General features: G+C 41.7%; 1 protein-coding gene across 6 annotated transcripts in view; it reads right to left on the bottom strand.

Moving 5' to 3' along the window:
• Window positions 1-289: 289 nt before the first annotated feature.
• The window catches only part of tbc1d4 (TBC1 domain family, member 4), a 36,574-nt gene continuing 20,021 nt past the window's right edge, over window positions 290-16,842 (bottom strand). For 3 of the 6 annotated variants that reach the window (XM_075479240.1, XM_075479241.1, XM_075479239.1), the window contains 10 exons: window positions 13,937-14,094; window positions 12,502-12,714; window positions 10,989-11,150; window positions 10,728-10,886; window positions 8,052-8,152; window positions 7,792-7,935; window positions 6,173-6,332; window positions 5,835-6,004; window positions 3,771-3,947; window positions 290-2,862 (listed from right to left, as the gene is read on the bottom strand). In XM_075479240.1, coding sequence (XP_075335355.1) covers window positions 2,632-2,862; window positions 3,771-3,947; window positions 5,835-6,004; window positions 6,173-6,332; window positions 7,792-7,935; window positions 8,052-8,152; window positions 10,728-10,886; window positions 10,989-11,150; window positions 12,502-12,714; window positions 13,937-14,094 — 1,675 coding nt within the window. In that variant the 3' untranslated portion in view covers window positions 290-2,631. Of the gene's footprint in view, window positions 2,863-3,770; window positions 3,948-5,834; window positions 6,005-6,172; window positions 6,333-6,488; window positions 6,555-6,683; window positions 6,875-7,791; window positions 7,936-8,051; window positions 8,153-10,727; window positions 10,887-10,988; window positions 11,151-12,501; window positions 12,715-13,936; window positions 14,095-16,842 lie in introns of those variants that run through there. The other 3 variants (XM_075479244.1, XM_075479243.1, XM_075479242.1) reach the window with 3 other exon arrangements.

The raw sequence follows: 16,842 nt of genomic DNA on the forward strand, positions 1-16,842 counted from the left end.
CAGAAAATCTACACGAGGTTGCATGTGTCTTTGCAATACAACAATTTCACTGCCTAGTTGAGACGTGTGGTTTACTTTGCCCAAGGGGTGGACAAAAGAACAATGCTTAAAAGGCCCTGAAATAGACTCTCTAAAACTGTCTAAGCTTACCTTGGCCTTTTATGCAATGTCTATAAACACAGTAGATCTCAGCTGGAGGCTACATCCTACACTTGGAGGGCTAAAGCAACACGATTTCTTTATGAGAGCCTACTGGGCTGGAAAGACATTTGTTCATGAGTGGACAGAAAACAAGGCAAGGTGAGGTTTATTGAAGCATTCGTGACAGTTTTGTTTTTGCTTTTGTGTAGCCCTCATGTTGACAGTTTTAACACAGTGATACAAGTACTATTAAGTACTCAGGACTCAGAGCACCCGATGGCAAAATAACTGACCACAACAATGTGCTTTCCTCAGGTTAAGAGAGAACATTCAACAATGCCATCTGTAATTTTTGGCACAAGAAAGAAAAAAGAATCGTGTAAAAGTGGGGAAAGGAACAGCCTTTTTTTGTTTTTACTACCAATATTTGGTATCTCTTTAAGTTTTTTGTCTTTGCAGAAGCCAAAAGAATGAAAAGAACAGGTGTAGTGAAAAAAAAAGACAGTTAAAATACATCGCTGTATTTTGGGTGTATTGATTCCTTAATTGTCAGCATATCTCTGGTTCGATGACTAATCACGATGCACAAACACTGCTGTTAAGCAAAATACAAGCAAAAGCTATGTTTCACTGCATTTCACGTATCCTTCGACAGGTCTTTAAAATGAGCATTTTTGATATGCGTTGCACGCTGAATCCCTGCAGTTCAAAGGTGACTTTTTCTTTCCTTGTATAAAAAGTTTGGCGCACACTTTACCAAATGACCCCTCAATTACCAGAAAGCCATTATGCCTTGACAGGGGGGGGTCTTGCTGTGACTTAACAGCTGTAACTTAAAAGCGGACAAGTGCCCGAGCTATGTGCTATGCTGCACATGATTGCTTAACAAACATACTGCGGTGGCTGCTATAGGATATGTCCTCCAGGACTGAAGCCTTCAGAGATAAAAATTTGTACACTAAAATAGACACAAATGTGTCACCACAAATTGTCAACAAGGGCAGGAAGACTTATAAACAATCACTTCTTTCATGATAGAAATCTCCTTGATTTGATTGTATGGGTCGGTGTTTTCTGAAAGAAAAGACCGTGGCTGTGTTTTCCTTCGATAAAAAGAAGAAACGACGGTGAGTCAGACATGGAGGTGGGGTAAAACACAACTGAGGAGGGAGCCAGGGACACTCTGAAGTCATATAAACTGTCTGTCCGTACAGTCAGCCAGTTCACTGCAGTGTCTGTGTATGTGCACATTGTAGTGTATATAAAACCCAGTAATGAGACAGATTTCATCATCGCTGAAAGGAAAAGCTTTTTTAAATTCTCATTTTTCATCCCTTAGCTCATTTCTAAACAACTTGAAATCTCGATCCAGACAACACCAGGTACTTTTTTTTTTAAACTACAGTAGAAGATATCGCTGGTTCTGTCAAACCTGGCAAAAACAAACTTACCATATAGACTTTTTTTTTCTTTTTTTTTTAAAGAAGCATGTATGCTCAGATCACTTCTCCACCCTAGTGTGTTTATTCTGTGCCTCCCGGGGAGTGTGAGCTCCGCCTCAGAGTCTGAAGGTGGTGCTAAAAAGATGCGACGCGCCGCTAGTCACACAGGAAACTGAAGAGGCAGACAACCTCACATCCTGACTGAGCTTAGGAAGAAACACTTCCTCCTTAAGAGCAGCGAATGCAAGTACTAAAGATGCTTCTGTGAAGGCGGTGATGCGGTGCTGAGAGAAGATATTAAACCGTATACTGGCAAAACATGTGCCTGAATGTCTCTGTGACGCAAAAAGTAAAATATTATCACAACGATCTTTGGAGGGGAAATACATTCACAAAACATTTCAAGTGATTTCAATAATGTAATAACAAAGTAATGTCACTAGCCTGAGGCCAAAGATCCATCGCAGACATAAGTTCAAAAAGAACAAATCTCCACTCCATGATCACACACACACTGGTAATGGCTGTAAGTTGGCCCTGAGGTCCAAAGGATTATTTGCCAACAGGCACATTCTGTTCACTACTTTTTGTTGTGCTACTTAGGTAGTAAACACATCAAGGCAGTGCTGAAAAATATTTGCAAAGGCATTCATATTTTTCTCACTTGTTTCAAACTAGAAATGTCCCTTGTGATAGGCATAAAGATCCAAACAGCGAAGGATGACTGACGTGCATCTTCTTCCAACCTTCAAAGTGGCAGTGAAACAGATTAGAGAGACAAACATCAACTTTATGCACAATGGAAACTCTGTGTGCTAATATAACTGAAACCATCCCTCCCACTGCTTGATTATCTGCTGACAAATATCACGTATATGTTTCCCAAACAGTCTTTATGGTTAGCGACATCCCACATTTACAAAATGCTGTTGTACAGCATCACAGAAATGAAGCGGAGCTCAGTAGCCGTCCTCTCAGCAGTCTTCATTTGTCAACTTTAGTATCTGCCTGAGCGTGTGCCCAGAGCAGCCAGCCCCCCTGTTTACCATCAGGGCTTCTTGGCTGCAGTTTTGGCTTTCCCGTTGGGTCCTGTTTTGATCTGGGTCATCTCCACATCTGTCAGGGCGTCAGGGGGAAGGCATGAGCGCATGCGTTCAATGGTCTTCTGGTGAGCTGCTCTCTCCTGCTCCAGGGAACGAATCATGTGCTTCATTTTGCTCTCCCGAGAGAGGAAGTTCTCCACGCTCGTCTCCAGAGTCTGAATCTTCTGCCGCGCAGCCTGGAGGACACAAATCAAACCCCAGTAAATACAGATATAAAAACAGACAGTGACATTTGGACAGCGGTTGAACAAGAAACACGGAACTTACAACTGCAGACAACTGTACAGAACTCAGGACACGGTGACTTTGCACCAGAACTGCAGCACGCAGTTTCTACAGCAGGGCAGTCGAGTGTGATTATATTTAATGCAGAATCCAGACTTTGCATAAATCACTTGTTAAATGTTGAAGAAGCAGCTTTCCGACTCCTTCAGAGGAGGAGTGCAGTAATTCCCCCCGTCACATTACATACGAGCAGCTGAGTAACTTTCGAACTTTCATTAATACGAGGCTCATCAGGAGTGACTTTACCAGTCCTCCTCCGCAGATTCACACTCCACCGAAATGATAAGGAGTATCTGGAAAACATACAGTTTGACGTCCTTTGTCTTGGTAACGTTTCCACGTTTCCATTGTGTTTTAAGCTTATGTTTTAGTGCCATCTATGGACAGTCTAAGACATTACCACTGACTGATGACTTCACTTAAACACTTCACTTCTGTTCTCATGTGTCTATGCATGAAATCTGCACGCTATCTTTTAACTTATCTAGACTGTTGCTTGTTTTTAAATTCATTTAAATTATTTTATTTGTTTCTCTTTATATTCTTTCATGTATTTTAATGCTTCTTTCACTCCCTGATGCAATGCTTTTATTTTATGTAAAGCACTTTGAATTGTTTGTACATGAAATGTGCTATTTGAATAAATTTGATTTGATTTGATTTGAAACACAAAGTCTCTCCTATGTCCTTTGCATTGATATTGATTAAAAACACATTAAAACACTAGCTGTAGTATTCCAAGAGTATTCACAAAAAAGGTAGATAACCAAACAAGGAGCCTGCTCCTTTTCTTTCTTACTTGAAGTTTTTCCAGCAGGTCCATGTTCTGTTTCTTCAGCTGCACGTTTGTCTTTTCTAATTTATCGAGCCGGTCAGAATCATCAGGCAGCGGTCCAGTATCCAGCATCTCATCCTGCAGGACATGGTACTCCACTTCGTACGCGTGCAGCTGCTTTGAGATGTCCATCTCCATGACCTGGTGAGCAACAAGGTCCACACTGAGGCGCATGCCTTCAAATGACAAGTCATTGCACTAGTTTTGTTATCTACATCGTGGTCGACAAAAACCCCCTTAAAGCGACACGCGACGTGAAGCTCCACTGTTGTACAAAATGATTGTGACACTGCAGTGGACGGCATGCTCCTGCAAAAGGACGAACGTGAACAAATCTGTAATTCTGAATCAGTCTAGCAAACAACAACGTGGTGACAGAAACATTCACTGAGCACAAAAGCTCATAGAATTTTTAGCTCTTTGTGTTTGTCCTGTGCGTATAAAACAACCACGGCACGGTCTAATGTAAAATGTCTTATTTTGACGTTTTTTATATATTTATTTTGAATTCACTTTTTTTAACTCTACACAAATGCACAACTTCACTTTTTTAACATGCTGTTCTTACGTGACATCATACTTGATGCTATTTCATCTTTAACTAATTGCTTAATCACCAACCTCTTTTCAGTGTTATTAATATTCCAATTATAAGCAATATTATTGCCATTGTTAATATATTTACTTTAATGCTTGTAGATGTTTTTGTATCCATTATACGTCTTCTATTTATGTGAGGTAGTTATTGCCTGTATTATCTTTTGTAACGCACTTTGAACCACATGTTCGGTATTAATGGCACTATAAATAGACACTTAATTGAAGAAATTCATTAAATTAGTAAATGCACTACAAACCTACGTGTGATTAAAGAGAAGGCAACTGAATTTCTTTGTTCTTAAAGACGTTTCAACGCATATTCAAGATGTTTGCTCAGTTCTGGCTGTCTGGTGGTGAGACGCAGCATCTTCTGGGATCAGTCCAACTTTAAGAGTTGTTGAGGTCAGCCTCTTTGGATGAGAAGTTAAACATTTTCAAGAACCAAAAAGAGGCCCTCTTTCCTTCTCTTGAAGCACTTGAGAATCTAGTGATGTATTAGAGACCCCCCCCCCCCCAAAGATTTGGGATATTTTGAAGAATGTAAGTATGATTTGAACATTTAAACCCACATTTAAGTGAATACAGCAGTTCAAGGTCAAGGACAATTGTTGATATAAACAAGGTCGCCTTGTATGTTGCTCAAAAACACGCATAACGTCATGCCAGCATGACCTGGCCACTTGCGTCTTTTCAAAAGTTGCTGCCTCTGCAGTGTGCACTAATGCGCCTCCATACGAACGCGGGTACTGGATTTTGAACTGTGTATTAATAACATGTAGGAGGATCCTTTTCCTTTGCAGCACAGAGGGTGAAGCAACCATGTTATAAAAAAATAAAAGAAGATCAAGGGAAGTGTTCTTGATTGTTGAACCATTTGCCCAGGCAGCCTTTCATATGTATATATACATGATGATGTTGCTAACTTGTTGCCGTCGTTTTTAACTATGACAGCAATAAACACTTACCCTGTCTGCTGTTGCCCTTGTGGCAAAGGTTAATTAAACATATGCTGGCATTTGATTTAAAATGAGCAAACATGTACGTGTCTTCTCTGCGCTGCTACTACCTTCAATTAGACAAATGGTTTAAAGCATCTGCAAATCATCACATGCTGTTTTTGATTTACATTTTAGCCCGCCAGAACTCTTTTAAAAGAGAGAACTTATTACACGGGATAAAATATAGACCACAGTGCATAGTATCCAACACTTTTAAATGCAATAACTAACACTCTTTTACTGCAATGATATTGTCTTAAAATTTCATCTTTCAAAGCTTTCCACCCATAAAAACATTTCTCATTATCACAATAATCAAAAAGATTACAGGTCGGAGTGACATAAAAGTTACTGTAACTCAACGTGTATGGTTGTGCTTAATAATCTAAAAAACCTGGGAGTGTATCTCATGCAGCTTCCCTTTTTGTACCTTTGCAATGGTCTGCTCCATCTGCACTTGTGTGAGTGTGGGGAGTGTAGTTTTCAGATAGTCCACGATGCTCTCGAAGCTGTCGCACTCAACTATCTCCCTCTCATGGCTGCTCAGCAGACAGAGGGCCACCTTAAAGATCACCTCGGTGCCCCGGGCAAACACAAAATCTGAAATAGCAAAAGAAAAAACAGGCACGGCGTTACACACACTAAATATTTAAGCTGTAATTCTTAGGGGGTGAGCTTTATGTCATTTTATCTCTTTTGAAAAGCAGAGCTTTGCACTTATGAGCTTGGCTGTGAGCAAACACAGCTAATTAATTTAGAAAAATATACCAAAGATACGGGACACAAAGCCGAGGGGGAACTGTGAGGCGAAGAGAGTGAGGAACCACGGCGCTGCGTAGAGGCTCGGGCAGATCTCGTGCTCCTCAAAGTGATTGTACAAGTCACGGTGGTAGTCGTGCAACAGCCTGGAAAGCTGGTACATCTGAATCTGGGGAAACACAGCAAGATAATACACACTCAGGTCAAAACATGCTATCTAAAAAAACTAACTGGTATATCTGGATCCGTAGTATCTTTGAGCAATCTAAGAGTTACTAGCTGACAAATGAAGCTTTAACCAAACACAAAGCTCCTAATGTCTCACCAGTGATATGTTAGGGACTTGTTCAGACAAGCATCAAGGCCACGCTTTTGTTGAGCGGAACCTGCTCTTTAACAATGTATTACAGAGAAGAGCACAGCGGACAAATAAAAGAAAAGCAGAAGTTAGCTCAGGCTAGAATTAGGCTGTTATCGTTCTCTCAATTTCCTGACTGTTACAAGGAAGATAAAGTAATACCTTCACCTCCTTGTGAACCACGAAGAAAACGGCACGGACACCTCTTGTATTGTCAAGCTCTGGATTAGTCTTAAAGGAAGACAACTGCAGTGGAGAGCGAATCAGGAGGCTACTGCTTGGCTAAATGGTTACCTGAGGTGGATTAAATATTACCACGCCTGCTCATGCCTTAACTTCTGTGAGGTCGGCTGATGTTTAACAAAGCTAACAGAGCAGGTGTGGTTTGAGTAAGAGGTGGAGACACTTGACTGGCGTCTGCTGATGCAAGCTTATAAAACCCACAGCAGCTGGCAGGGTGCCCACTTAGAAGTGAATGCAAAAGTCTGGTATGCTTTTTTTAACAATGCCATGCTTTGAAAAGGCTGCAAATTAATGTAGGATTCAGGTTTGCTTAAATTTGAAACTGCTAAGTCCAGAAGGATATTTGCATGTATTACTATCCACAACAGTTGGGATGCTGTGTACAGTTATTACTCAGTGAAAAGATTTACAAATCATTGAATGGAGACAGCATTCAAACTTTTTTAACCTTCCTCCTTGCAGTTCTTATATCATAAAGCAGCAAATATTTTCTCTGAGTGATGGATCTGGGCTGCAGGAACGTCAGTTCAGGATCTGGAATCTTTCAGTATGCCGCTGTAATATGTGCAGAATGCAGTTTAGCATTGTACCGCTAAGCTGGCGAACCATTCCCCGAAAGGACGCCGTCAGCATTTGTTCCTCCAAAGCAGATGTGCGAGTTACACACGTTGGAAGGTGCGCTGGTAATAAAGAATCTGCTCTTTCGCTGGGAAGACGCGGCGTCCACCACTTTCAGAGAGAGATTCTGATTTTGATTCGTCTGAACCTCGGGACGGTTTTGCACTCAACAAAGAGAGGGCTGTGGTTATCCTGGAACTTCGCTTACACGAGCTTTTGCTCTGTGTGGTAGAGTTTCATCAATACAGCATTACAGCACCTGCAATGTTTTTCAGAAGTGTTCCTGAGTCATGTATGTTTTTAAAGCAGTGGTGTCTGTGGCCTGAAGATCAGAAACATCAAGTGTTCGTTTACCACCTTGTCCCTTGCGTGTGGAGATTTCTAGTGGCTGATCCATTTGTGCACTGACCTGCAGGGAGACCATGTCAGGCTTGTACTGCCGCCTGATGCCGAGGTCGTACATCATGAACTTCAACATGTCGAAAGCCTGTTCTTCGCTCATGTGGAGAAGCAGCACGCCGGCCACAAAGCTGATACCCTGGCAGTAGCCAACCTGTGCAGCACAAAAGAAAGCACACGCTATGCACGACGCATTTTTCTAATGATCGGAACGAAGCGGCTTTGCGGCGATGCGTTGCGAAGAAAAGCAAAGAGGATTACGGTGTGCACCTCTGTATCCAGCAGAGAGTAGGCCTTCAGGAGGTTGTAGAGGGAAAGCTGCCCCGCACCAAGCTGGGCTGAGAAGTACTGGTGGGTGGGGAAGGTCCGGCCTAAAGAAGGATACACATTTACATTTATAAGCTTTTCTGCTCTAAGAAGAAGAATGAAAGAAGGATTTTGATTGACCATTGCTCTACATACTCCACAAACTACAGTTTATAGGTCTAAATAAAGTCATTGTTGACTGGCTCCACTCCTGTCCCATACTGCTGCTGCTGATGGTAATCAATCATATTTATAAATAGTCCACTGCTGTTCACAATACACATCAATATCACGAGCTTTTGAAATCAATGTTTCATTTTTTTTTTCTTTTTTTATGGCAAGAGTTTAACATTGCCTGCCTCCACCCAAGATCAGGCTCTGACTCGTCTTCAGTCTGTCTCGATTACGTTCCAGTAAACACTCCCTAAAGCCAGACTACTTTTAAATGTAGAAAAGGCCAGGTATATGGTATTCTCCTCGCCCGTGACTATAACTATCATTCGTTAAAACTCTGAATGGCACCCACATCCCTCTTGGTGAGCCAAAAAAACATCCAGGGAAGCCAAATTTGGCTTGACGGCAAACTGTCCTTCCAAGTTTCATGTTACACTTCTGGCTTAAAAATCAAAACTTGAAAGTAGGCTTAATTTATTGAATAAAACAACATCTGTCCTTCTCTGACCATAACTCTTGCCTGCAGCAAACCTCCAAATCTGTGGAGATATTCTGTCTAGTCAGACTTAAAGGTAGGGTAGGAGATCCTGGATTTTGAGTCCAGCGAAGCTGCATTTTGAAAATACACAGGTAAAAAGTCCCAACCCTTTTCTTCACTTTCCCCCAGAAGGCACGCCTCTAGAGTACATGAACGCGCACGAGCACGAAGGTGCACGAGCGCTGTTCTGACAGCAAGCATCGATCGTTGCCGTATTTAGTATTTAGTTTATGCTAACTATACGTTTAATAATGCTAGGTGCTAGCCAAACTGGCTCTAGTTTAGCTTCCTGCCAAGCTTCTGGACGTGTAATTCGTTCACGGAGCAGGGTACGCGCACAGGGGGAAGGAGGGGGAGGGAGGAGCAGATTGCACTTTGATAGACGGCATCAGTATCCAATCATTGTGAACGGTCCGTTCACAATGATTGGATACTGTTTTTCCTAGATTGTACGTTCTAGAGGCCACTTAAATTTTTCATATTAGTGTCAAAACTTTTAATTAATTGGTTGCAATGGGGGTGTGAAGAGTATTTCAAGCAATATGTAAAAAAATGTTCCAGAAAAAGATCCCCTACCCCGCCTTTAACCTCCCCGGAAGTTAAGCATGGTATATTGTAGTGCATTACACTCCTAATCGTCACTGTTCTCTGTATCAAACGGACGGGTGGACTTTCTTACAGCTGAAAAGAAATAGTCGCCTCATATTATTCATTTGTAAAGCTTTACAGTGGGAGCCTCCAAACAACCTTGATCTCTTCTCTCCTGTAAGTCCAGCAGCTGCGCAACACAATCCAGTAACTGTTTAACTTCAGATTTTTGAAGCGATACACCGGAGTAGATTCAACCTGGGGTCATTTGAACCGTGACATCCATCCAAGTAGCCCACCTGCAGTTTTTTCGATATTGGCTGAACATCAGCTGAGTTACTGAGTAATCCCGAATAGCTTCGTACAAGGGTTAATGGATCCTGGCAATATCTCCAAAATTACCACACTAAAATCACATGCCATGACACCAAACTTCTACAGTATTAAAAATATGGTCTGTACTCACAAAAAGATGCATTTGGAAGTTTGAAAATAGTCCAGGAGTTTATTATTATCAACACAAGCCTGATAGCTTTTCTGCTGCTAAAGCTGCGTCAACGTCACTTCAGGGAGCTGGGAGCTTCAAAGTAAGATGAGGGTTGATCTACTACTGTAGACAACAAAGTATATGCTACATTCTACATGTTTTTTTATGAATTTTTATGTTGTAGAGTTGTGAAATTATTTTATCAATGGAGAAATTGAGCAGCCTTGCTTTGTTGTCTACAGTAGTAGATCAACCCTCATCTTACTTTGAAGCTCCCAGCTCCCTAAAGTGACGTCGACGCAGCTTTAGCTGCAGAGAAGCTATTAGGCTTGTGTTGATAATAATAAACTCCTGGACTATGTACAAACTTCCAAATGCATCGTTTGGTGAGTACAGACCATATTTGTACTACTGTAGAAGTTTGGTGTCATGGCATGTGATTTTAGTGTGGTAATTTTGGAGATACTGCCAGGATCCATTAACCCTTGTACGAAGCTATTCGGGATAACTCAGTAACTCAGCGGATGTTCAGCCAATATCGAAAAAACTGCGGGTGGGCTACTTGGCTGGATATCACGGTTCAAATGACCCCAGGTTGAATCTACTCCGGAGTATCGCTTTAATGCGCGCACAGATGTGAGCAGACCTGGTCTCAGTCACTTTACAAAATCAAACGCAGACTTCAAATTTGAGACCAGCAAAGCTTCAACATCTGAAGTTTTAAGTGGGCGGGTTGTTTCCGTCTATTTGTTTTCTTGAAAATATTTCTTGTTCTCATGTCTCACTTATAAAATGAGACTGAAATTTCAATGGAACTGTCTGACTGAGCAAAGGCCAGTCCATTTTGACACACCTAAATCCACCAGGATGGCATGCTGCTGTGCGGTGAGCTGCTTGAGCAGGTCTTGGTAGGGGGTGTCCGGGACATGCTGGCGTTGGGGCAGCCTGTGCTGCAGCCGGTACTGATGGCAAAGAAACAACCAGACCTCCCCACGCCGGCTCTTTGGAACTCCTGGACACAGAGATCAACCACAACATATTTAAGTTTTCTTCATTCTGAGATCTACAGGTACATTTCTTGCCTCGCACGCTCACACACATGCACATCCCTCACCTTGGCAGAGTGCTCGATATATATCCTCCTTGTTTTGTGGGTTTGTTGTTCTGCCCGGGGCCGTCAGCTTTCTCTCCCACAGCGCCTGTGCTTCTTTGGAACAGTGGCTCACTTCCTGGTAGTTGAGCTTGATCTTGCGGATGTGCAGCTGATCTCGACTCGCTGCAACACAAGCACCCGAATAAAACCAGATCAGAGAAGATATCAAACCTCATTTTCTCTTTCACCGCACCAGAAAATCAAGAGCAACAAGGGGACAGCGCTTCAGAGATTTCCTTTTGTAAGTCAGAATGTGGATGAATGAAAGACATCAGATTTGAGAGCAAATGTGAACACAGACCCTTGAACCTTTTGCCTGTACGCACTAGTTGCCATGGAAAACCTGCCGTTCAAACACAAGACACAATACCCACAATGACACCAAAAATCCAACCCTATTGTGACAGGCAACATCAACATAAGAGACGAGAGGCACAGGAGGATAAAGAAACACAAACACTATGATCGTCCCCAAACATGCAAAATAAAAAGAAGCTGAATTGAATGATGATAACATACCAGCCACCAGAATCATGCAAAGAACTCTGCCTTGATCCCAAAAGGTTCCCTTTTCATTGCTTACCTTCTATTGAAAACAGTTATTCACAGTTAGGTCCTCAGACCAGCGTTGATGTCATAGTAGCAAACAAAGAAAAAGAGATGCGTTGGTGTTTAGAGAAAAGGCTACAAATTACAGATGATGCCAAAGGCTCTTTTAGCTCTTTCTAGACTACTATATCAATGTGATGTGCCTTTTATATTATTATTTTTTTAATCCATGGTTTGAGATGTGCATACGTAAAAACATTATCATCATTTACAACATGGCTATCATTTACCTAATTCCAAGAAAAAATATTTTAATCAGAAAATGGCAAAACAGAGGGGGAAAAAAGGAGAGCTGATAGGCTTTATATGAGTAACGTTCCGTAAAAACGACATGAGGTAAAATAAGATCCTGTTCTTTACATTGCTGGTTCTGGGCGTAGTGGAATAGCAAAGCTCTTAATATAGCCGCGCTCAGGAATCCCAAACCAATATGGTAACATTTGACCACTCAACATAAAGAGAAATGACAGGTTAAACAGACACTACCGCCGAGCCCTCTGTTCCTGTCCATACTCATAAAGCGTCAGTTAAGAATGACGGAACTGTAAATGCTGGAGCACGTGTTGGAGACTGAATGTGAACTTTACTTACAGGTGAGGAAAAAAAGAGGCAAGCATTTCATTTATTACTCTCATAAATATCTTTACTGGCAGTTAAGTTTTAACAATAACACCCAGTGTGACCAAACCTCAAACAGCCTCGTGACAATTTCTAAATGCTAGCCTCGACAATAAAACGCATCAAGGCAAACTTGGTGGTACAAGAGTGCAGGCATCGTGTTCTTTGTGTGTCATTCATGGGACCAAGAGAGGTTCCAGGCTGAGTATCAAAGTTAATGTGCGGCAGAGTACCGACTTGTGCTCACCCTCCAGTCTCTGGTTCTCCTTCTCCATGCGCAGCAGCAGGATCTGCTGATGGATGGCAGTCTTCCAGAGAGCCCGGTAGTCGGCTCCTGTCCTCTTAGGCCTCGGGTCAGACAGCCGGTCGCGCACAAGAGGCAAAAGATGCCTCAAAGGGTCCAGGCTTGAGTCCATGGTATGAGGAGATAGAGGCAGCAGCTCACTAACATCAGAATGGTCTAAAACAGAAAAGGTGTAAAGCTGAGTACATGTAGGGAATAAAAAAAAGTTTTTAATACAAACTGTTAATCTAATCATTTATAGTTTTTTGTTTTTTTTTGAAAGTATCATAACTCATCCACTCCACTCCACACAACCTCTTTCGGTTGATCTTTTGCTTATGGCATGTTTACTCTATCGTTAAGTCTCGCTGCTCTTATCGAGGCAGTTCCCAGCTGCAGCGAACACCTGTTATCGTTTAAAAAAAAAAAACTCTAATAAATCATTTCTAAGTTTAACTGACAGCTCAGAAAGTCAGCACGTATTCTGTAGTATTTTTTCATTGGGTGTTTTGAGTAAATGTTGCAGCTTGTGAGTCAGAAATACACAGATCAGCCACAATGTTCAAACCACTGATGGATGAAGTGAATAAAAGTCATTTAAATGCAATGATTTGCTGGGCAGCGTTGGGGTCCTGGCATTCATGCAGCTGTTAATTTGACATGTACAACCCACCAAAACATTTTTGCAGGCCAAGCCCACACCCCTCAAAAGCATTCACTGACAGCACTGACCTCCCCAGCAGGACATTGCGCCCTGCCCAACTGTCAAAAAGAGCTCTGGACCAGCTTGAGTAACATAACAAAGAGGCTGGGGGTTGACCTGGCCTCCAAATTCCACAGATCCCAATAAGAGCTGAGCAACCCAACCTACAAGACCCAAAGGATCTGCTGCCGATGACCCCGCATCAGACAACACAGGACACCCCCAGAGGTCCTATGTCCATGCCCCACACGGTTAAAGCTGATCTGATGTCAAAAGGAGGAGCCACACAGTGTTACGGACATGAATTTAATGTTGTGAATGATCTGTGTGTGTCGTGTAACCGGTGCGGAGTATTTGCTCAATATCTGCTGCATTTACAAGATATTACATCAAAATGGTGATGCTTGTCGGCCTAAGTGTTATCATGACTGCAGGTTAGATTGTACAAAAAGGGAAGGTTATTGAGACAGGTAAAGGGAGGACTTTTAAGATTGATTATTTAAGATGTAGACACTTTTAGATTCCGTGTTAACCCTCTCTGCTTTCTGCATACATGCATGCAAAATCAGTTCCAGTGACGCCGTTTTCCAGAAAAAGGTTTTTCCCTTGAACTCATGTCCTATGCACTTGTGGATTATTCATTGAGCCTTAAGTTATGCCCTTCCACAGCTTTAAGAAAGGATTATGTTACCACACCTGTGTGCTGCATGGATGCGGATGGCTTGTTCATGGGTGATGCGACCCTCAGGAAGATCTTCTGTCTCCAGGAGACCCTGCGTGGGGTCTGAGGGAGAACTCCACTCAATGAGTCACTGCTGCAACCAGATAGGGTCCTTTTCCTGCCTTCCCCATTGCTACAATAGAAGAGACCGAGTCAAAGACACCCGATAAAAGAGCAGGTTGTCAAATTACACAGACACCCTTTGAGCCCTCTCTTAAATGTCAGCACCAACATCCCTCTGCACACGTACACACGACAGATACAGCAAAACCCTCTGGACTGATGACAAATGGTAAAGATGAGTTTAAAAAAACAAACAAACAGCCCAACACTGATTCCCAGTGTCCATGTTAATAAAGCGGCAGCTCACGGTCAGTACAGAGATTAACAACAAACATCAGCCGCAGCTGAGTCACATGCATGTCCATTCTTTCTGAAAAAAAAGTCGCTTATTGGTGAAGAAGAAAGTTTGGTTATTAGTGGAATCTGTCTCAAGTCACTATTCAATTGTTTTAAAACCACAAAATCCTGCAGAAAAAAATTCATATCAGACCATCCCAAATCTGAGATTACCGTGCAGGTTTCTACACAGCCCACTTTTGGTTTTTTTTTTTCCCCATTTCATATAACGTCTGAAATCAAAATAGATTTTTGTGAGCTCTGTATAATTTAATCACGCCTGCCTGAAAATGCCATTCATTTTGAAAAATGGAACCAACAAGAATGAATACGGTGGAAGATTTGAGTGTGCAGATGCATTCAACTCCAACTCCAGTCTCTATTCTCTTGAGCAGCTGTTGCCAATCTTTTTTACCTTGAGGTCCCCCCTAATTGCATCGGTGCGCCCCCTTGTCCACCGCAAATCCAGCGCAGGCACGTGTGTGCGCACAAAGAAAGAATCATCTCTGAAGCTTTCTTTGCACCCTTTTCCAAAACAATTCCTCACACTTTTCGGAGTGATGTCAGACCTGATGCTTGTGACAGGTTTTTAGTTTTTTTATTGTTATAAGTTGCTGAAGGCTGTCTCCTGGGAGGATATCCCCTGAAACTGTGTGTTAAACCAGTATGTGGGGCAACAGCACTTCCTTTGACATTCCCTAAACTTTATGTATGAGTTCTCGTGGATATATTTCTTTGACAATGAATTATCCTGAAGCTGAGCAGGCTCATCTTCACAGCAGAAATATTCCACGTCCAACACTTTCCTTCCTTTCATAATTACGCGTCGGCATTGATAAACCAAGACTAAGTGTCCTCTCGAAAAATGGTCATATGCTGAGTAAATGAGTGGGAAACTCAGTGTGTATCAGTGTTCTTGCACTCTTTTCCAAATGAATTTGCCTATATTTAGCATCATCAATCACTTCTTCGTTTTTGATCAATTCTTCAATGACGCTTTACATGACACTGCCACCACCATGTTTTACTGCAGGGATCAATATCTTTTAGAATGAAAGCCTAATCGGATCTTCTACAGAACTTTATCCCTGGCCTATTTAGATAGCTGCTTGGTCTTCATTGTGCGGCTTGCTTAGTAATGTAGCAGACTCTGCGGGCTTTCAAAACAGATACACACATCCCGAGATCATGCGACAATTAGATTGCAAACAGCTGGATTTAATTGAATTTACTGAAGTAATGAAGTGACTTCTGAATATAATTGGCAATGCCAGATAACAATTTTTGGGCTTCATAGCAGAGGGGGTGAATGCATATGCATGAGCTACTGTATGCACACTTTGCTTTTTGTCGTTTACTTTTTAGACTTTTCTTTTCTTTCCTTTCAATTTCACTTCACTTCACTTTGGAATATTTTGTGTAGGTCCACAACATAAAAATCAAACACACATCCATCTTAATTCTAAGTTGTAAGGCAACTAAATGGGAAAACACCCGTTCAGTGTGAATGCTTTCCAAAGCCACTGTGTCCCTTTTGTCTTTTTTCTGCCCACCAGAGAGATCTCAGGAATAATTGCTTTTTAAGATTACATTTTTTTTTTTCTATCCTCCACTGAAGAAACAAACACTTATGTTTCTCATTGGAGAGCACTTCATAGTTACAGTAGTTAGCAAGCTTGGTCAGCACACAAGAGCCTGTTGGATCTTGTGGGCACAGAAAAACAGGATGTGACCTTGGATTGAAACAAATGTCACTGAGACAATCATTTTGCTCTCACAGCTGATCTGCACATGTAATGTTGCCACTTTAAAACTCCTTCCTTGACATATTCTCTTTAATGTTTTCCTGTTAGTTTTCAATAAGATTTTAAAGATTTAAACTCTCAGTAATACTTAAGGAAGCTGTTTTGCTCCTTTAGCCATCAGTGCAGGCACAAGTGATATGATACTGCACAATGGTCTGCTCCACATTTATAATGCAAATGTTAACCTTTACTTTCTGTCACCCTGACACCTGTGAAGAGACTGACAGAGCACTGAAAGAGCTTTCTGAAACATGCCATATGAGCAAATTACCGTGTGCAGCTCAACATTACCAGCAGCCTTTGAATGTAAAGATATTGCAGAGCTGATAAAATTTAGAATTGCAACCCTTACTCATTGTTAACTGCTCTAGCTGGGAAAGATTGGAGTACACAGATGAAACCTAGTAAATAAAGACTTTAAATCCAAGTAAAATACACAGCAGCTTGCTGTGCAAAGAGCTTCAAATGCACATGCAAATAAAACAAGAGAAGGGTCTGTCAGCATCCCCCTCTACTTCTGTGAAACAGGAAGAGGGCAGGTCCAGCTGCAAAGCTGAGGTAAAAAGGAACAGTTGGAAAATATTTTTTTTATGGACTAAAAGTTGCTGTAAATAGACAGGGGAAAAACATAGAAAGAAAAAGCAAAAGAAAGCCTTGGGTTAAAATGTTTTGACAGC

Source organism: Odontesthes bonariensis, chromosome 12 (genome assembly GCF_027942865.1).
Source record: "Odontesthes bonariensis isolate fOdoBon6 chromosome 12, fOdoBon6.hap1, whole genome shotgun sequence".
In the NCBI taxonomy this organism is placed as follows: domain Eukaryota; kingdom Metazoa; phylum Chordata; class Actinopteri; order Atheriniformes; family Atherinopsidae; genus Odontesthes; species Odontesthes bonariensis.